The 20,253-nt window shown below is 37.8% G+C and overlaps 3 protein-coding genes across 3 annotated transcripts; 1 reads left to right on the forward strand and 2 right to left on the reverse strand.

Moving 5' to 3' along the window:
* Positions 1-2: 2 nt before the first annotated feature.
* On the reverse strand, positions 3-2,999 carry LOC116214888 (cystinosin homolog). The gene is made up of 8 exons (XM_031550376.1): positions 2,741-2,999; positions 2,414-2,546; positions 1,791-1,880; positions 1,563-1,687; positions 969-1,011; positions 701-818; positions 568-617; positions 3-396 (listed from the first exon to the last, which is right to left on the reverse strand). The coding sequence occupies exons 1-8, from the start codon at positions 2,860-2,862 to the stop codon at positions 244-246; spliced, it is 834 nt and encodes a 277-aa protein (XP_031406236.1). The 5' UTR covers positions 2,863-2,999; the 3' UTR covers positions 3-243.
* Positions 3,000-5,779: 2,780 nt separating this feature from the next.
* On the reverse strand, positions 5,780-8,633 carry LOC116212893 (cystinosin homolog). Its single transcript, XM_031547630.1, has 8 exons — positions 8,315-8,633; positions 8,077-8,209; positions 7,552-7,641; positions 7,319-7,443; positions 6,693-6,735; positions 6,414-6,531; positions 6,278-6,327; positions 5,780-6,115 (listed from the first exon to the last, which is right to left on the reverse strand). The coding sequence occupies exons 1-8, from the start codon at positions 8,434-8,436 to the stop codon at positions 5,966-5,968; spliced, it is 831 nt and encodes a 276-aa protein (XP_031403490.1). The 5' UTR covers positions 8,437-8,633; the 3' UTR covers positions 5,780-5,965.
* A 6,936-nt stretch (positions 8,634-15,569) lies between these two features.
* On the forward strand, positions 15,570-16,986 carry LOC116215191 (zingipain-2-like). The gene is made up of 2 exons (XM_031550804.1): positions 15,570-16,100; positions 16,246-16,986. Exons 1-2 carry the CDS (start codon positions 15,638-15,640, stop codon positions 16,821-16,823), a joined length of 1,041 nt encoding a protein of 346 aa, XP_031406664.1. The 5' UTR covers positions 15,570-15,637; the 3' UTR covers positions 16,824-16,986.
* Positions 16,987-20,253: the final 3,267 nt, after the last annotated feature.

The following is a 20,253-nucleotide window of genomic DNA, read 5'->3' on the forward strand; positions in this document are numbered from 1 at the left end:
AATGCAAAAAATCAGCTTACATATGCATTTTGCGGAAGACACTGCCACATAATTCTACGATATTGGGTTACAATCAATTTACAACCACACAATCTCGGTTTCAAGTTGCGAATAAGTATACCTATGTGAAAAGACTCGCTTTTGGACGATTCGATTATTACATGTTTTCTATGTATTTACAGTTCCTACTTCATTGCTTGTTTCCATGAAAGTCAAGGTAACCCCAGTTGGCCCAGCCATTCTTTAGACGTTCTCTGACTGTTGGGGTTCAGAAGTAGAGGTTTTCATAAGTGGCTCTTGCTCCTCCTCAATGGCTTTAAAGCTAACCGACACTCTCTTGGAGCGGTAGAGCACAAAATGTTGGAACATGAAGAGGAGATCGAAGAATATCGATACCTGCATCAAAGAAGACGACCAGAATTCAGTATTCATGCACACTCTGTTTAATTTCTTGACGACTATTTAGACATCATCGAGTAGGTCACTCAATTCTTAAGAGAGGGAAATGGTATCTTAATATGACACACAAGTATGATTCCGTCAGAAAGCTTGGGATTATGCTCTTACCAAAGACAGCAATGTCTTCCCAATATTTCCATAGAAGTTGACCCAAGAATCTGCAAATATGGACGGAGTTAACACCATGAATTCAGTAGAATCTCATTCGTAAAAGACTGCCTAGCTGTAGCAAGTCACGTACTCTGATCGATAGACTGAACGACCATCTGCCCATAATTTGCACAGCCACCAAGAAAGTCGAGCAAAATATTCCCAATGCTGAACCCATCTGTGCTCTTCCTTGCAAAGTTCATGCATGCCTGCATTTGATTAATTCAACCTTTAGGCGTTACACGAAAATCAAGAAAACACCAAAAGCAAATTCTGCAGTAGCCCAACAAGTGGTCCACATCCACTTTTGAGAACTGCCTCTACTGTGACAAAGTGGGGAGAGTGAGCAAATGACTAACCTGTGGTATGTATTTAATAACGGTCATGAACACTTGAATCGCGCTGCAAAGGTATTAAACTTAGAATCATATTCGCAGAAAACATACAAGTATCAAATTCCCAGTCGCTTCAGGTGATATCAGAAGAGTATCGGCAAAGGCCTAGATGAGGCGCCAATTTGCTAACAAAGGTGTTGCATAGATTGCCTACTAATCATCAATTACAAGTTATCTCGTGCACATGGATATGAGACACTCAAATAAGTCAGAGAACTGAGGAGACAGGTACAAACTCCATCTTTCTGAATAAGTAGCACTATAGATAACAAAAGAAAGTTTCTCAAAGAAAAATTTCTCAAAGAATTGATGCTCAAGGGCAGAGTAACCTGCCTCTCACCAGACATTTCAATTTTTCCAGTGCAAGTAATTGCTAAAAAATGACCTTATGCAAATACTAACAGTGACGGAAGACCCCAAGTCAAGATAGCATATCTCCATGTATATCGCAGGTACGAAAAGTTTTCTTAAAATACCAATAACATTAAGTTTCAACTGATGATAAATGATAATAGGAGCTTAGAAGAAACTGCAAACATGATTTGCGCAGAAACTTACTTGAAGATGGAGATGAGCCAAAGCCAAGAATGGCTTGGCAGAGCAACGAAAAAGCAAACTGCTGCACCCAACCAAACTGCAGAGACAATTCCTATGGCCACCTTTGATATTTTTTGAGTGCCCCGCTGCTCACATATAAGATTAAGTTTGAGAAATACCGACATTGAAATACAATAAACATCAAGAGCAAAAACAGAACATGCGTGGGAACCTGAAAGAGCTGCTCACATCATAGATCATAATCTGGAACAGGGTTATTGCTGTTAACAGAACAGCATGTATGGAGAATGCCACATCATTCGCAGCCACAGGTATCATCTGCAGTTATTTGAAACATCAAACATTATTGGATCGGACAAATCCATTTATAATTCATCAAGATGCCACAGTTAGATTTGTTTATATGCTTTCACATATATGTAAAACTTTCAGTCCATATGATTGGTTGGCACCACATCGACTATGCACAAAACAAAGCAAGATCATTCTCAGGTGGCGAAGCACAAGAGCAGAGCTCCGCAGATCTTTTCATTCACACATCAATTTCACAGACATTCCACAAAGTCTAACTGCAAATGCGTATGACTCTTAGATAAACCTCAGTCACAGCAACTGAACTGTAATAACTTTCTAAGGTCTCGAGAACATTTCCTGACAAATGAGGCCAAACGATTCTGAGGACGAAAAATTTGTTTCTGGACATCAAAATTTCTATCGAGCCATCATGCTCGGGTCAATGAATTATCGAAAACCGACATCCGGCAATATGATACAGTAGCTGTTAGCAGAAGTGAACACCTATGAATCAGCAATTAATTGAAGACACAATCACAGTGATGCCACAGACAGACCTGTCCATAGCCATACTTCTCGTAATACTGCTTCTGAACAGCAGCGCTGAAGTAGAGGGTAGCGTTGTAGATCAAGTAAGAACTGTGCTTGGTCAGATTGAGCAATACGAAATCAAAATTCAACCCCACAACCCTGCTCGGGACAAGTAAAACCGTCAGAACCATTGAAGGGTCAGGGCTCCATTGACAGCAGAAGTGGATTGAAATTGATAAACTCAAAACTGGAGGGATGAACAAAAACCGAAATTGATAATGCACCGATCACTTAACCAACACTGAACGCTGATTGAAAACTGAATTTGATCGATCGAGCGATTGATTGTCTACCTCTTGCGGCGGAAATTGAGGATGACTTGGGGGTAGAAACTGATGGACCAGGAAACGAAAGCGGTCCATCCCAGAACTTGGTACGTGATCTCCAATGGAGTCGAGTTCCATGAAGCAGCCATCTCTCTCTCTCTCCCCCCCTCTCCCCCTTCCACGTTGAGCGGAGAGATGAAGAAGAGAAGAGCAGCAAATATGGCTAGAAATGGGCGTCTGTGCTCTGCAAATATGGAGGGGAGAGGAGAGAGAAGCACTGCGGCTTCGGTTGAATCGGGTCTTCCTATTTGTCCAGATTAATTTTTTTGGTTTGGTTAAAAAAAAGTTTTTTTTAATCTCTGGAGGAAAATTCAAAATAAAAGAAAGCAAAAGGGAATTTTTTATTTTTTTCCATTTGTTTTCTGAAATCGGATGAATCGAGATATCGACCCCAGAAGATGTTCGGATGGTCTCTTCTTAGCCCCGTGTTGTTTTGCACGAGATACGGGGCCGTTAGATTCAGAGTTAAAGTTATTTTGATTTTGATTTTGATTTTTGATTTTGATTGTGGAAAAAGATAAATGAGATGTGATTATAAATTTGACTTGAAAAACGTGTGTTTTTGTTGTGTAGTATATTGAGTTAAAGTTAAAGTTAAAATTTTTGAATTGAAAAATATGTATTTTTATTGTGTAGTGTGTTGAGTTAAAGTTAAAATTAAAGTTAAAATCAAATAACTCTCAATCCAAACGGGACAATTAAATAACATTCTTCGCCCGTGAGCAATATTGGGTATGAGGGAATAAAACTAAATGGACGGAGAACAAATATGAAGTGATTAATGATAAGCAAATAATATCGATTTTGGTAAATTTCCTTACATTTCCATCGAAATGAGACTTATCGGGACTACGAATTAAGATTAGCATTTTTATTTGTGATCATTATCCATAGAAATTCTTCTACTAGTTGTTAACAGTATGAGATAGTTTATATTCTTGAATATAAATAAGATCACTTAAATGAATCGAGCATAGGAGTGTAAGAAAAATTATGAAAAAACAAAAATCCGAAAAATTGAGCCTGCCCTAATAGGAAAAGCTGAACCCGAAAACTTAAAAAACTTTATGGGGTCTGACTAAAAATCCCGCGGTAGCTGAACCCACCAAAAAAATAAACGGAGACCACCTGAAATTCATATATATACATACATTTATATATATATATATATATATATATTATTTTTTCATTAAAAATATTGATAGATTGTTCAATTTTTTGAGAAATAATTATGTTGTAGTGTTATTATACATCTTAATTAATTTGTATGAAAAAAGAAAGAAAAATGTTCAATACTTTTTTTTTGCGATCCTTGATCATTTTTTAAACTTCTTCAATTAATCTCATAATTTTTTCACTTTCAATCCCCGAGAAAATCACCCAAAAAAGCTGAAACTATGAGCGGTGGATTTTTTATACTCCCAAGTAATTTTAATGTGATTCTTTTGTTCTGAAAAATCGATCCAAACTAAATAAAAACTGAAATATTTTGGAAACCTCCACTCATCCCCACCCGTTTTTTACCCTAGACCTAGAGACAAAGAGTGTGTTCCAATATCTTCGTAGGTATCTATGTCAGCACTTATCCCTTCCCTTGGATATGTCAGAATTTCAGAGGTTTTGTTGTTTCCCAAAGACAAAAATACAAATCTCTGGATAATTTTTTTTAAAAAAATTGTTCCATGAAAACATACAGACACATCTTATGAAAATTATATTTTCAGACTTGGAAAAAGAAAAAAGAGACTGCAGATTTGTCACTTTTGCATTAAAAAAGCAAAAATTATTGAAGACTATGAACGGAGACGGAATTCAGAACCACATTCCATCACTGTTCTTCTTGTCGTCTATCCAATTATTGAGTGTCAGTGATTAGGTCATCAGAGGCAACGAAGGTTATTGGTCGTCGATGGACGGTCATCTGCAAAAACATTGGATGACATTTCCTTTGATTGGGGACTTCCTGTAGTAAAAACTTGATTCAATGATATAACGCCTCTTGAAAGCAGTTTTATCGTAATCGGACCGGATATTGAATCAGTCGATGCTTGAGTTTAGGGTTTTTCGAGTCGAATCGCAGATTTAATTAAATTATAAATTATAAATAATTGTGCTAAATTAATTGAATAAGTGTTTATGATAGCAACTTAATATATTAAGTGATGGTTAATGTAAATAAATCAAATTTACATAGAAATGAATAAAAATTTACATTTATGATACAAAGGAGGTAATAGTGGGGTGGTTAGTAAGCATTTCCCTCGTTGGGGTGTCATTGGTTACGAGTTCAATCCTCTCCCCTCCCTCCTTACTAACACTTTCTCTTTCCTCCTATCTCTCTAGTGGTAAATCTCCTCCTCCCTTCCGATGTTCTGCAGAGCTGTCGCCCCTCTACCCTCTCCGTGTCGACCTAGCAGCAATGAGCAACATCGATTCCAACCAATCGAGCATCGATCGGGCCTTCTTCCATTTCTTTCATTTATTAAGTTCACTTGTTGGAATTGAGAATAACTTTAATGCTCGATCTCCCATAATTGCAAGAGAAATATCTCCCATAATTTTTGTAATCGAAAAAAATGTAATCACAAAAGGAGCTGTCCATCTGCATAAAATTCGAGCTGACTACTGGAAGGCTCACTAGCAAAATCTTTTCCATCGAAAGGATGACATATAACATTTTTCGCTCGACAATTCTCGTAGTGCCATTTCATATTAACTGCTAAAGTCATTGACACGTAAAACCTTTTCGATCTCATAATGAGATGCAAGTCGTGCATTGTTTGCCTTAGTGAATAATTATCGAACCATCGTTGTATTTTGCTTGATTGACTATATACTATTTGTTCGTTTCATTTTTGCCTAGCTTTTATAAAAGTTATAAAAATTATAATTTTTTTATTTTTATTTTTTGACATTTTCTGTTGCGAAGCTGTGATATTGAACGGGTTTTGTTCAATGCCCTAGTCGAAACTCAATCAAAAGTGTTTGCGGAAATATATACATTTATATTTTCATATGGTCCCGATTTATCTACATTTATATATTTTAACTAAATAGGATCTTGTGATTTTTTATTCGATCCCATGGTCCCAATTTATGGACCCCATTTGATCCTGAGTAGGATCATGATGATGACAACCTTGGTCCGAGTTTCCATAAATATCAAGGTTCCCTCAATGGCGCGGCCATGCTTCAGACATTCTCTGGCTGTCGAGGGTCAAAAGAAGAAGTCTTCGCGAGTGGATCTTGCTTGTCCTTGGATTCATGGCTAGCCGGTACTTCCTTGGAGCGGTAGAGTACAAAATGCTGGAACATGAAGAGGAGATCGAAGAATATTGATACCTACATCGAAGAAGACGACCAGAATTCATTATCCACGCATTCTGCTTAATTACTACTATTTAGACATCATCGGGTAGGTCACTTAATTCTTAAAAGAGGGAAATGGTATCTTCAAATTGCAGCAGAAGGATTCAATTAGCTAGCTTTGGAGGATGCTCTTACCAAAGACAACAATGTCTTCCCGATATTTCCATAGAAGTTTACCCAAGAATCTGCAAATATGGAGGGGTTAAGACCATAATTTTAGTCGAATCTCATTCGTAAAAAGACTTGCACCTGGCTGTAGTAAGTCACGTACTCTGATCGATAGACTGAACGGCCATCTGCGCGTAGTTTGCACAGCCACCAAGAAAGTCTAGCAAGATATTTCCAATGCTGAACCCATCTGTGCTCTTCCTCGCAAAGTTCATGACTGCCTGCATTTGATAAATCCATCCTTTAGGCCTTCCATGAAAGTCAAGAGAACACCAAAAGCAAATTCTGCAGTGGCCCGACGAGTGGTCCACATCCACTTTTGAGGACTGACTCTACTGAGGGAACGTAGCAGGCAAATGGGGAGAGTGAGCAAATGACTAACCTGCGGTATGTATTTAATAACGGTCATGCTCACTTGAATCAAGCTGCAAAAGCATAGGAGTTAGTATCATATTCGTAGAAAACATGTAAGTATCAAATTCCCAATCACTGCAGATGCTACCAAAAGAGTTTCAACAATGACCCAGATAAAGTGCCAATTCCTAACAAAGGTGCTGTGCATGGATTGCCTAAAATGCATCAATTAGGACGAATACTCTCTCTCTTGCATATAGATATGAGAGGCTCAAACAAGTCAGAGAACCAAGGAGGCAGGTATAAACTTCATCTGACCAAAGAAGTTGCATTATAGATAACAAAAGAAGGCTTCCCAAAGCGAAATTATCAAAAAATTGATGCTCAGGTGCACAATAACCTGCCTCTCTCACCAGACCTTTCGATTTCATTCAGTGCAACTAACCGCGACAAAATGACGTCAAGATGCACAATAACAGTGACTTTTACAATGAAACTGCAAATACTGACATTGACGGAAAACTCCAAGTCAAGATAAATAAGAAAAGGAGCTCTAAGTTTTCATAAAATTCCAGTAACTTTTTCAATTGATGATAAATAAGAATATATAGGAGATCATAAGAAGATGAAAACATGATTTCCGCCGCGACTTACTTGAAAACAGAGATGAGCCAAAGCCAAGTATGGCTAGGCAGAGCAATGAAAAAGCAAACTGCTGCACCTAACCAAACTGCAGAGACAATTCCTATGGACACCTTTGAGATTTTCTGAGTGCCCCGCTGCTCAAATTTAAGATTAAGTTTGAGAAATACCGAAGTTGAAACATTAAAAGGGGGGGAATCAAGAGCAAAACAGAACAAGCTTGGAAACCACAAATAGCTGCTTACATCGTAGATTGCTATCTGGAACAGGGTTACAGCTGTTAGCAGAACGGCATGTATGGAGAATGCCACATCATTTGCAGCCACAGGTATCATCTGCAGTGATTCGGAACATCGAACATTATTAGAACAGACGAATCCATTTACAATTCATCAAGAAGCCACAGGAAACCTGTCCACAACATTTCACATATATGTAAGTCTTTTGGGTCCATATGACTGATTGGTGCTACATCGACTTCACTACAGACGGAGCGAGATCATTCTCAAGGTGGTGAACCACAAGAGTGTAGTCTCGTCCGGTAAATGTGCCCGTTCAAACTTATTAATTCGACAAATACACTATGATACGATTCTTAATGAGAATGAAAATTTGTTCTGGGGTCCCTAGAATCACATCAAGCCATTGTGCTCCGGTCAACAAATTATCCGAAACTGACACCAGAAAATGTGAATATGACTGCTATTAGTTTAGCAGAAGTAAACATCTATCAATCTGCAATTAACTGGAGAAAACACAATGACACAAACCTGCCCGTGTCCATACTTGTCGTGATACTGCTTCTGGACAGCAGCACTGAAGTAGAGGGTGGCGTTATAGATCAAATAAGAACTGTGCTTGGTCAGGTTGAGCAATACGAAGTCAAAATTCAACCCCACAACGCTGCTCGGAACCCGTAAAAAAGCGTCAGAACCATTGAAGGGTCAGGGCTCCATTGACAGCAGAGGTGTATTGAAATTGATAAAACTCAGCGATTGATTTGTTTACCTCTTGCGGCGGAAATTGAGGATGACTTGGGGGTAGAAGCTGATGGACCAGGAAACGAAAGCGGTCCATCCCAGAACTTGGTACGTGATCTCCAATGAAGTTGAGTTCCATGAAGCAGCCATCTCTCTCTCTCTCTCTCCCCCTCTCCCCCTTCCTCGTTGAGCGGCGAGATGAAGAAGAGGAGCAGCAAAAATGGCAAGAAATGGGGGAGAGAGTGAGTTCTAATAATGGACGAGAGGGGGGAAGAAAGAGAGAGAGAGAGAGCGCTCAACCGACAGCTGAGCAGCGCCAAGTCCGACGTCTCCGGGTTCAGTATGAATCTGGCGTTACTATTGATACAGATTAAATATACATCAGGAGTCTGTACAAAATTCTAGTATCTATTCATTAATTATGGGTTTGGCGCCCAGACAGAAATAGAGAAAAAATAGTGGGAGAAAGATTTGTGTGCATTGTAGTACGCTATTTTTTTTTAGTCATATATAAAAAATTACTTTTATCCTCAGATTTTTCACTGCGTCACCAATTTATCAGGTCGCATCCAAAATTCAACAAATATAGGTTGCATCCGAAATTCAACAAATTTAAACGATTGCTAATGGGACACTGACGTGTCCAAAGCAACCGGCACCCCTCAGATGAGTTCGCCATGACCTTGTCTGGGAGGTGGTGATCGGAGCTAGAGGGCTCGCTGCCCCGGATTTCCCAAACTCTCTCCGCGAGAGGGACATTAGAGTTATCAAATCACATGAAAGTAAGTTTGAAATTGCAAGATCACCACATTTAGTGGTGTCACACTTTAAAAGATGACAAGACAAATATATCAAAATAATAGTAACTAGCCAATTACACCAGCATTACGCTGGATTAATTACTATTAAAGAGTTATTTTCATATATATTATGCAAATGGTTCGCCTAAAATTTGAAAATATCAATTAATTTTTTAGATTATTAATTTTTATGTAGATTTGATAATGTAACTCTGATGATCTACTAATCTCTGCTCTATTTTCTATCAATTACTTCAAGTACTACAACGTCTTCTTATATCGTTGAGAAAATATTCAATGATATTTATTAATTCACTTTGGATGTGTAAGAACCAATCAAAATGTTTGTAAGTGGACTCATTGTGGAGTCAGTTTTTCAATTTCAGGTATTTTCATTGGGTGTTATACATTCAAGTGGATGAGTAAAATTCACCCAATATTTGCTCTGTATTGTCAATGATTTATCCATGTTATTCATCGAATTTCCAATTGAAAAGATCATGGTTCCATTCTTTAATTTGATTTACTTTCACCTGAAATGCAGAGAAGGCATTTTCATCCTGTGGTGGCTGCAGTTAATGTTGGCAGTTGGTTGCTCAAACCACTGCCCAGCTCATCATCTTGTTCATGTTCTCCTAAAACCACTGCCCAGATGAAATTGAATGCTAGTTGAAGGCTTGCCATAGCGCCACCCCACATAAGAACGAACAATAGCAGCTCGTCTCTTCATTGTAACAGAGGTGGAAGCGACTTGTTCGGTAGTGCCCTATACTATGCTGTGAGTTGCCTATCCAGTTCATCTCTTAACTTCTCCATTGCGGTCCTGCTGACAATCAGCTCTTCAAGCCTCTTCTTATTCATCGGAGTGTACCCCCCAGTCTATTCTGGCTCCCTGTCCATCTTTAGGAACTTCTCTAACTCCTTATCTCTTCGTTTTCCCTACCCTCAGCCACTCTCCAACACCTCTTCAACACCCCGTGCTCTGGCTGTTGTTCCCGTCTTTGGGCGTAGTACTTGGGACAACCCCCCACAGGTAAGGCACAAAAGCGTAGAACTTAATCTCAGGAGCACGAACATAACGATGCTCTTAACAAAGCTACACATCGCATAAATGTCACATTCCTTCCTCTTTCGAGCAGCTTGCCGCATGGATCCTAGGGCACGGTTGGCACCACTCTCTTTCTTTTCCTTCCGTATACCAACTAATTCATTTACGGACTTACAAGATAGAAGTTACTTTCCTTTATGAGCCTGCTAACTACAATAAGTATCACAATATTTTTCTCTACTTAATTGAATATATGAATGTTAATTACTCAAATTGGATAGCAGAAAGAAATCTGGTGAAACTTATGATTTTACTTTGAAAGCTCAAAACAGTAGTAAGCTTATTCTCGTAAGTCCGTAAATGAATCGATCGGAATATGGAAGGTTACAGAAAGAAAATTGTCCCAAAAGTGTAAGGTACATCAATGGCGAGCCCTTGGTGAGCCATATAAAAAGGCTCGGTTTTTCCTTAAGTTCCTCACAAGAAACCAAAAGAAAAAAGAACAGTAAAGAAAAACCACATAATATTCACTGCCTTTAGCCAAAAACTCATTTATAACCATGGCCCCGAAGGTCTCAAGGAGGTCAACCAAGCCCAAGGATTCACCAAGGCAAGCTCGTCGGGAGAGGAAGGAATGTGACATTTGCGCGAGGAGCTTCTTCATTGAGGGTATGATTATGCTTGCGTTCCAGGGAATTACAACCTACTGCCTGTGCCTCACATGTGGGGAGATTGCCACAGATATCATGGCCAAAGGTAAGAACTGTAATTCTAAGAGCACGAGGCGGGACTCGAACGGTGAGGGCAATCGGCCCCAGGAGGCTCAGAGAGAGTTCATCGAGGTGTTGGAGAGGCTAAGGGCAGAGAAACGAAGAGGTAAAGAGTTAGAGAAGCTACTGAAGATGGACACGGGCACAAAACGGACCTGCTGGAACACTCCGATCAATGAGCAAAGCCTCGAGGAGCTGATCGTGAGCAATGCCGCTTTGGAGAAGTTGAGGTCCGAGCTCGATGATCACCTTGCTGAAATGGCCATTGCTGAACGGGCTGCTTCCTCCTCTGATGCTACGACCTCTGCCTCGATCTCTGCTGTGGCTGGGCCCTCCTGCCGTGTAGGATCCTCTGGCAGGCGTTCGTATGGGCGCGGGAAGCGTTAGTCTTGGACATGTCGGTCCATCTTCCCATAAGAATTAGGAGACTGTAAACAGGTCAAGAAAGAAAATAAAATTTATATAGTGACTGAGAGTTTACTCAACGAGACCTTAGTAGAAAGTTGATTTTGAAATATTAAGAGTATAAGTCATATTAAACCAATGTGTGTTGATTCAAACGGTTTGAAATTGTTTTTCTTATCCCATTTTGTTTTTCTTACTTTGTATTGGACCGATTTGACTTGAACAGACTTATTCAGGATCTATTGAACTTTCGAATACTAAGTGATGAATATCAAAAGAGAAATCCTATTCATAATATGATTTTAATTATTATATATATAACCAAAACCTTGCAATAAAAGAACTTTAAGTATAATATCAACTTTTCTTATCCCACAGCCACCTTACACCATATAATCTTTTCTTTTTAAGGATAGAGATTAGGTGGAGTGTCATAACTCGCCGACTCTAAACCGTGAGACTTCGGTTTTGGTCATTCTTAGTGGTATTTTTGTGTCCATTTATTTAACTTTCGCTATTCTTGTGTTAAGCCATAATTATCCCTTATAACCGAAAATGTCATTTTATAAATTTATGAATTTTTAATATATCAAAAATAACACAAGGTACGATGGAGGGGGACAATAATCAATTACGTGAAAAGAAAAATTAAAAGACCTTTTACAAATTGACATGATAGAAAAACCGATTCGAACATATAGAAAAACCGATTCGAACATTACATTCGAACATGATAAAAGTTTTTAAAAGTTGTTTTAATTAGATTATATGAAATATACTATAACGTAAAAGTTGTCTGATAAGGATCAGTGGTGCAGGGATTATGACTACTACATGGTTGTATGTACATATATCACATTTTCTATAATTTAATATTTAAATATTTAGATATATTAGTTCACTTACCATGTTTGAATTCATATTTTCTTATCTCTTGTGACGTCAAAGGGGCATACGATATTTTTATTTATGGCGCTGAAGCAATTCTCATAAAAAATATCTATCTGATAGCAATAGATTTAAAAATTATACAACCATTGAATGATGAGAAAATTATAAATAATGAGTAATTTAAATTTTTTTTTCTAAATTTCCGATTCTTCCACACCCCCTCTCCCTCTTTCCTCTCTCACATTCCCTTTCACTATTTCTCTCCCTTCACACTTTCATCCTCTCCCAACAAAAGACCAATACTCTCTTTTATATTTGGATATGCTCGATAAGGGAAGTAGAGAAGAAGGGAAGCGAAGGTGTAAAGCAACGGTGCACACTCTCGCTTCTTAATTTAGAGATCGCATGTTTAACATATAATGGGACTGCTAGTACTCTTTTATTAGTTATTTAGGATTTTTGTTTCATTTTATTTGGCTTTGACCCTCCTTTGTAATCAGAAAAAGAAGGGAAGGGAGCAGAAATATTAACCTGGTTTGGATATACATTAGCAAAGTAAATGGAGGGGAAGGAGAAAATGTAAATTAAATGACAATGTTGTCCTTCCATATGGGCTCATAAGCAAAAGGAAGAAAAAAAAGCTTCTTAATGAATATGAATTTTTCAATAATCTTTCACCTCCGACCCCAAATAAGGGTTGCAAAGAAAATGAAGTCTTGGAGGTGAATTTTTAACCTCCAGTTCCCTTATCCTCCATAAAAATCTTCTACTCAAACAAGGCGAAATATTCCCTTCCCTTCCCTTCCCCACCTTCTCTCATCTTTCACCTCAAATCAAACACGCCGTTAATTTTTTCTTTACTGATCCATCAGTTGGAGTTAAATATTATTTCAATTGATTGTTAACCAGAAATGAGCATACCGCATTGAGGGGAAATAATGGTGATGGCCCTAAAATCTTAGAAGTTTAGCTTTGCAAAAATGAGTTCTAAATATTTGGTAAATGAAACACTTTTAGTCCATTCACTGACAAGGTGTTACGAAGCTGTTGATGTGATTTTCATGCCTAAAAGCCGTTAATTGCACATGTCATGATTTTAATGGCAGGAAATTACAAGCAAAACCAGACCTCTGTAAAGCTTCGTGCCAGTCAAGGTCTAGGGTTACATAAACAGTATAATAGAGAATGGGCAGAAGTTATCAGTGTATCTATATAAAATATAAAATATATAATTTCTGAGGTTTTAACGGGAGTTTACCACATTTGTCAGTTCGGCAAAGTTGAAGTTCTTCATGCACCTTTTGCATTCGTAAACTGTTAACATTAATTGATTATATGTAATTGTTACATATTAATTTGTGACTATCAACAATAAGTATCTATTAATTGGCTATCCACCAACACTGTTTACAATAAAAGGCTTGAATACTTATTAATTGCTAAAGCAGTCGTGTCGTTTTTTGCCTGCGGACTCAGCAAATTGTAAGTTCCTTAATTACCGACCTTTCACATTCGTAAGGCTTTGAAAAGCGTCGTCAAAAGCTTAACCAAAAAGCATCTGGAAAGGATCTTAGTCGACGCTTTTTTAAGCGTCAGCCAAGGGAACCTTTGCCTATGCGTTGTAAGCATCGGCCAAGGGATCCTTTTGCCAACGTTTAAGAAAAATTCGCCAAAGGTTATGAAAAGTGTCGGTGATAGGGACTTTAGTGGACTTTTTTTATGCATCGGCTGCGGGGAATATTTGCCAACGCTTTGTAACCGTAGGCCAAAATGTCCTTTTGCTGACGCTTAAGGGAGACCTTAGCCAACACTTTTTTATGTTTCGGCCAAGGGGAAGCTTAGCCAATGCTGCAATAGCATTGGCCAAGGGGTTATTTTTTTGACACTTGAGACAATGTCAAGAAAGGTACTCTTTTTGTTGACGCTTAAGAAAACATCGGCAAAGGGGACCTTGGTGGACGCTTAGAAGCATCGCCAAATATTAAAATTAAAAAAAAAAAAGTTGAGTAGGGAAATTCCCATTTAGCCAGAAGTTTCAGTTTAGAAGCTAAAATTTTCCCCTCTCATGCTCTCTTTCCCCGCTCACTCCTTCTCTTCCTTATCTCTCTGCACTCTCTCTCCTCGAATGTTGAGGAAATCTAAGGTGAAGAAGAGAACAACCCACCATCACCGACTCCTCTCGACTTTTGCGAGTCCTCATCCGCCGTTCTTCGGGGCAAACTCCCTACCTCCTCCCTCTCTTGATAGTGTTGGATTTTTAATGTTTCTGATTAAAAATAATTAATGTTTTCAATTATTTGTTATAATTTCAAGTATTTATCTTAACATTTTTGCTAAAATTAGAGTCAAGTTAATTATTATAATAACATTTTGAAACTATTTATTTCAATTGATATGCATCATTATATTTTTATTAATTATCAATATAGATTGAAATGTATTAAGTTTAGTAATAGAATAAAATTTCATATCGCTCGTTCTTTTAAACAATATTTATGAAATATTATTTTTAAAATTTTAATTTTAATTTTATTTATGAGTTTAAACTCATAGCGCTATATCATAATATTTTTCATTTATAAGACCATTATTTTGTTGAGAAATATATTTTATTTATGAGCTTAAAACATTCTTATATCACTTTTACAAGAATTATTTTGAATTTTAGAAAACATATTGACTTCTTAACACAATAAAATATTTTTACTAATTAATTTCAAGTTTCATAATATAATTAAATAATAAAATTAGACTAATTTTGCATGGTTCAATATATATTTTGCAACAAATAGTCTCAATTAGTAAGTATTATATTATATATTTATTTAATAGTAAGAATATTAAATAAATTTGTGTAGATGACATCCGTATTATAAGTTCACGTATATTTACATTATCCTCCTTATTATAACTATTGAGGAGCATTTATTGATCTCAAGTTAATTTTACATATTGTATAGATAAATAAATATAGATATGGATTTATTTGTAGCATTTTATCAACTGTTATATTTATTTTATTTAGTATAATATTTAATTTATGAAACATATATGATAACAACTAATGCGTGCATTTATTGCAAGCGTAATTTACTCAAAGCGTTTATTACTATTGAGCTAATGCAATTAACTAGTTCATTATATTTTTAGTTATAAAATTAAATTATTTTTTAAAGTATCTAATTAACAGCAACTCAAACGCATTTATTATTATTAAAGTGAATTTTACTTTTATAAATATATAGACAGAGAGACATATATGTGTAACAGTTACGTTGGGTAGGGAGAAAGTCAAACGAGTCGATTAGAAATATTCGGTATTTAAGGAGCCATTTGATCACTGGTACAGCTTACCACATATATATCTTTTGGACAAAATGTAAGATCTTGCCGATTGAGCAAAGTCATAGCTACCAATAAGGCCAATTCTTCATGCTATGTACTTAAAAACAATGGCTATGATCCTCAGAAGAGATGTCATTGCGATGATGATCATGCTCCAATTTCTCGGAGCTTGTTCATCATCATTCTTTGCTCGGTCTTCCGGAGTCAGTGATTCGGTCGCCCGTGACAGATTCGAGCAGTGGGTGGCCCAACATGGGAAAAAATATAGTGATGAAGCTAACAGGGAAAACCGTTACAAGATTTTCCGAGAAAATTTGCAGCACGTGGAGGATTTCAACAGAGCTGGGAACACAAGCTTCAGATTGGGCTTGAACCAGTTCTCAGATTTGACCACCGAAGAGTTCCGGGCAACCTACACCATTACTAAGATGACACCGAGGACTTCCATGAACATGACAGGATCATTTAGGATCTCTGACGATGCTCCAGTTCCGGAGTGCGTCAACTGGGTGGAAGCCGGAGTTGTTACCGGCATAAGAAATCAAGGGACATGTGGTGTGTAACTGCAACAAACTCATATATTCGTGAAATTGCTGAATATAGAATCGAACATGATTACGAGCCTTTGTCCATCCCTTATGCAAGAGTCATGATATCGGATATGATAGAGTAGAGCTGACAGTGGATGCCTTGATTTCAGGATGTTGTTGGGCACTTGCAGCAGTAGCCGCGATCGAGTCGATTATAAAGATGAGAGCAGGTGAGTTATTGGATTTATCTGAACAACAGCTCCTGGACTGCGTCACGGACAATGCTGGCTGCGAAGGCGGGACAATGGTCCGTGCCTATCAATACGTCCTAGATAACAAGATTTCCGGCGAAAACCAATACCCGTACCGAGGGGCCAAAGAAGACTGCGCCGCACCTGCCCCGCTAACCCAGATCACAGGATTCAGGACTGTGACACCCAGCAGTGAGGCCGACCTCCTGAGGGCCGTGGCCCAGCAGCCTGTCTCTGTCGGCATCACAGCCAGCGACCTGTTCAGGGCCTACAAGGATGGGATCTTCCGCGGTACTGACTGCAGGAACGTGCAAAACCATGCTGTTACTATAGTGGGGTACGGGATAGCGCCTGAGGATGGATCCAAGTACTGGCTCTTGAAGAACTCTTGGGGCGATTCCTGGGGCGAGGGCGGGTACATGAGGATCGCCCGGGAGGTTCCTGATCTCCCCCAGGGTGTGTGCGGACTTGCCACGGATGCATCTTTTCCTTATTGATCCTTGAGAAGGCCGATTTCTTCATGGAGGAAGTTCTTTCCATTTTCACATTTCAAGATCTTAACAATGAACTATGATTGCCTTACTCGCTTATATCTTCTTATGGAAAAACGCACGATGCCTTCTAACATAAACATGCATCTCTAGCCTTGGTATATGTCATTTGTGCAATTTAACTTGGCAGTTGAATATGCAGTTTTTCTTCTCGGTTACAAAAGAGGTACATGGCCTAATATAATGAAAGAGAAATCATAAATAACTAATAAAATGGCACGGGTAGTCTCACATAAGTATCGAACTTATGACCTTTAGGTTAACAGGTGAGAGCGTGCGCCATTGCGCCAACGCTTGACTGCTTTTGTTTTTTTATTTTTTCAAAATAATTTTTATCAAAAAAAAATATCTATGAGCCACTCAGCCAATCACTGTGTGATACATGGTACCGCCAAGTACCCGTAAGCAATTCCAGTTAAAATTAATAGAGATATTGACGTCATGCTAACATTGTTATCAAATCGATAATTTGTGTTTTTTTGTGCAAAAGAAAAAAGTCTATACTAAAATCATTAAAATGTGAGAAGTTTGGAATTTTTTTGGTTACTAACCCAATTTAAAATATTACGTAATAGATTTCATTGTTTTAGTCTAGATACAATTTCTCACTCATCTTTTATCAGTAGAGTAGGAAATTAAAATATGAATAATGGTGAGTATGAAACTTAAAACAATGACTAAGAGTTTTATAAAATTTTAAGGAGAGTTTTTAAAACTTAAACATTATTAAATAATTATTCCATTTGGTGAAAGATATGTAACCATTTGATGATGACGACTACGATGATAACAATCATCATTTTAGTCGAAGTTATGGAAACATAAGGCATACAAAGAGTCGGTGAATGCGAAGCTTTCATTTTGAATTTCTGGACAAATGACACACAATGGTGAATATACCGGCAATTATATATTATATATAAGATTCGTGAAAGCGATGTAACCATTTGATGATGATAATGATAAGTCATTGAATGAGAAGCCTTCATTTCGAGTTTTAGACAAATGATACACAATGGTAAATGCCTCAGTAATTATATATTATATATAGTGTATAGATATATATAGATTCTCTCTCTATATATATCTTTTTAAGTGGCTTCTCTCTCCGTATATTTAACTATGGGCATATCTATTTAGTATGCCTCTGTATTGTTTTAAATATTTGGGGAAATTACACTTCCTCCCTTGAGGTATTACCAAATGACCCAGCAGCCCACTCTTGATTTAGAAGTTGACAATACATTCCACTGACCATGTAGACCTAATAAAAGAAAAAGTTCATTTTGTCCTCAATCTATACTAGCCTTTTTCAATTTCGTCCTAATTCACACTCCATTTTTCAATATTGTCTTCAGTGTTTCATGGTGAGTTTACTTTGCTCTGGCCGTTAATTTACATTTCCCCCTCGCGGTTGTCGTTATTTCCATGCCCTTAGCCTCTCCAACACTTGATGTACTCCATCTTGATCAGAGAGGACCTGTACAGGTCCTATCTCCTTACCTCTTTGTTGTTCCAGTGTCTTGGACTTAATATCCGGGACAATCCCCTACAAGTAAAGCACAAAAGTGTAGAAACCTAATCCTCAGGAACACAAACATAATCATGCTCTCAATGAAGGAGCCCATCGGACAAATGTCACATTCCTTCCTCCCCCGAAAAATCTTGCTTTGGTGGACCTTTGGGCTCAATGGGCCTTCCTCAAGCCCTTCTTGATGACCATGTTTGTAAATTATCTTTTAGGAAGAGAAGCAAAATTATTTGGTTAGATGTTCCAGGTAAATTATAAGATCTTTTTAAAAGGCTCAAAAAGTAAAAAAAGAAACATAATAACCAAATAATATTTCGTCTCATCGTTAAAAGTAATTTATATAAGAACGGTGCTCAGAAGGTTTTGAGAGGTCAACCAAGCCTAAGGGTCCACTAAGGCAAGGTTTTCAGGAGAGGAAGGAACGTGACGTATGCGCGATGAGCTTCCCCATTGAGAGAACGATTATGCTCGTATGCCCGAGAATTACAACCTACCCTGTGCGCCTCACTTTTGAGGGAATCGCCCTGGCCAAAAATTAGGATCATGAATATGAGAGCACGAATCAAAAACTAAAAGGTAAGGAGGATCGGTTTAGAAAGGCCCAAAGGGACTTGATCATGGTGTTGGAGAGGATAGAGGCAGAGAAACAAAGAGGTAAAGAGTTAGAGAAGCTCTTCAAGATGGATAGGACATAAATCAGACCTGGTGGAGCACTGCACTCCTATCATTGAGCACTGCCTTGAGGAGCTGATCATGAGCAACGCCGTGATAGAGAAGTCGAGAGATGAGCTTGATGGTCACCTGCTAAAAAGGCCGGTTCCGCCCTAATATTGATGATATAAAAAATTTGAGAAAACTATATATAAAAGCTCTTATCTTGAAGGAAAGAAGGGCGAAGAGCAAGATCATCGGAACCCTCTTGTCGAGTGTTGGAAAACTCATTGCTCCATATCTATGGATTTCTATGCATGAGGTACATACTCCATTTTTTTTTAAGAGATGCACATAAGTCTCGTATAAGGAAATAAAATTAAGCCAAATAAATGGACACATAAATACTACTGATGAGGATCGACCCTAGGACATCTTCATTTTGGGTGACGCCTTGTGGCATTATACTAAGACTCCTTCCTCTATGTACTCCATTTTTTTTAACTTAGTATTTAGGCATATAAGTTCACTTACCATAAGCTAATTCATATTTTTCTTTCTCTTCGTATATCAAAGGAAGGACAGATAAAATGTTGTGTCGCCGAAGTAATTTCCCTAAATGTAACTCTATGTGCTTATTCACATTATTATATTTGGTTTGGTTTAAGGTTGAAAATCGGAAAAACCAAATTGTGTAAACGGCGAAAAAATTTCGTCATTTCAAAAGTTTTCCTAATACATCATATATTTCAAAATTTTGCTGTAAAATCACTTGATTTCTGTTTTGTCACTAATCTATCAAGCTGTCCACCTCAATTACCTTCTCACCATTAAATGTTGATGTGTCACATCACTATCCCTACATCATCAACATGATTTCTTCGTTGGTACTTAGTCTCGGTGCATAAAATATCCGAGGGAATCCCCTACAAGTAAGCACAAAAGAGTAGAAACCTAATCCTCGGGAACACAAACATAACCATGCTCTCAATGAAGAAGCTCATAGCGCAAATGTCACATTCCTTCCTCTCCCGAAAAGCTTCCTTTGGTGGACCTTTGGGCTTTGGTTGACCTCCTCATGCCCATCTTGACGACCATGATTAATTATAAATTAGCTTTCAGTTGTGGGAAGGAAAATTATTTGGTTTACTTTTTTGCCGAGAAGAAATTTCAAAGAAAAATTCAGACCTTTGT

The sequence above is a fragment of the Punica granatum genome, chromosome 7, assembly GCF_007655135.1.
Source record: "Punica granatum isolate Tunisia-2019 chromosome 7, ASM765513v2, whole genome shotgun sequence".
In the NCBI taxonomy this organism is placed as follows: Eukaryota; Viridiplantae; Streptophyta; class Magnoliopsida; order Myrtales; family Lythraceae; genus Punica; species Punica granatum.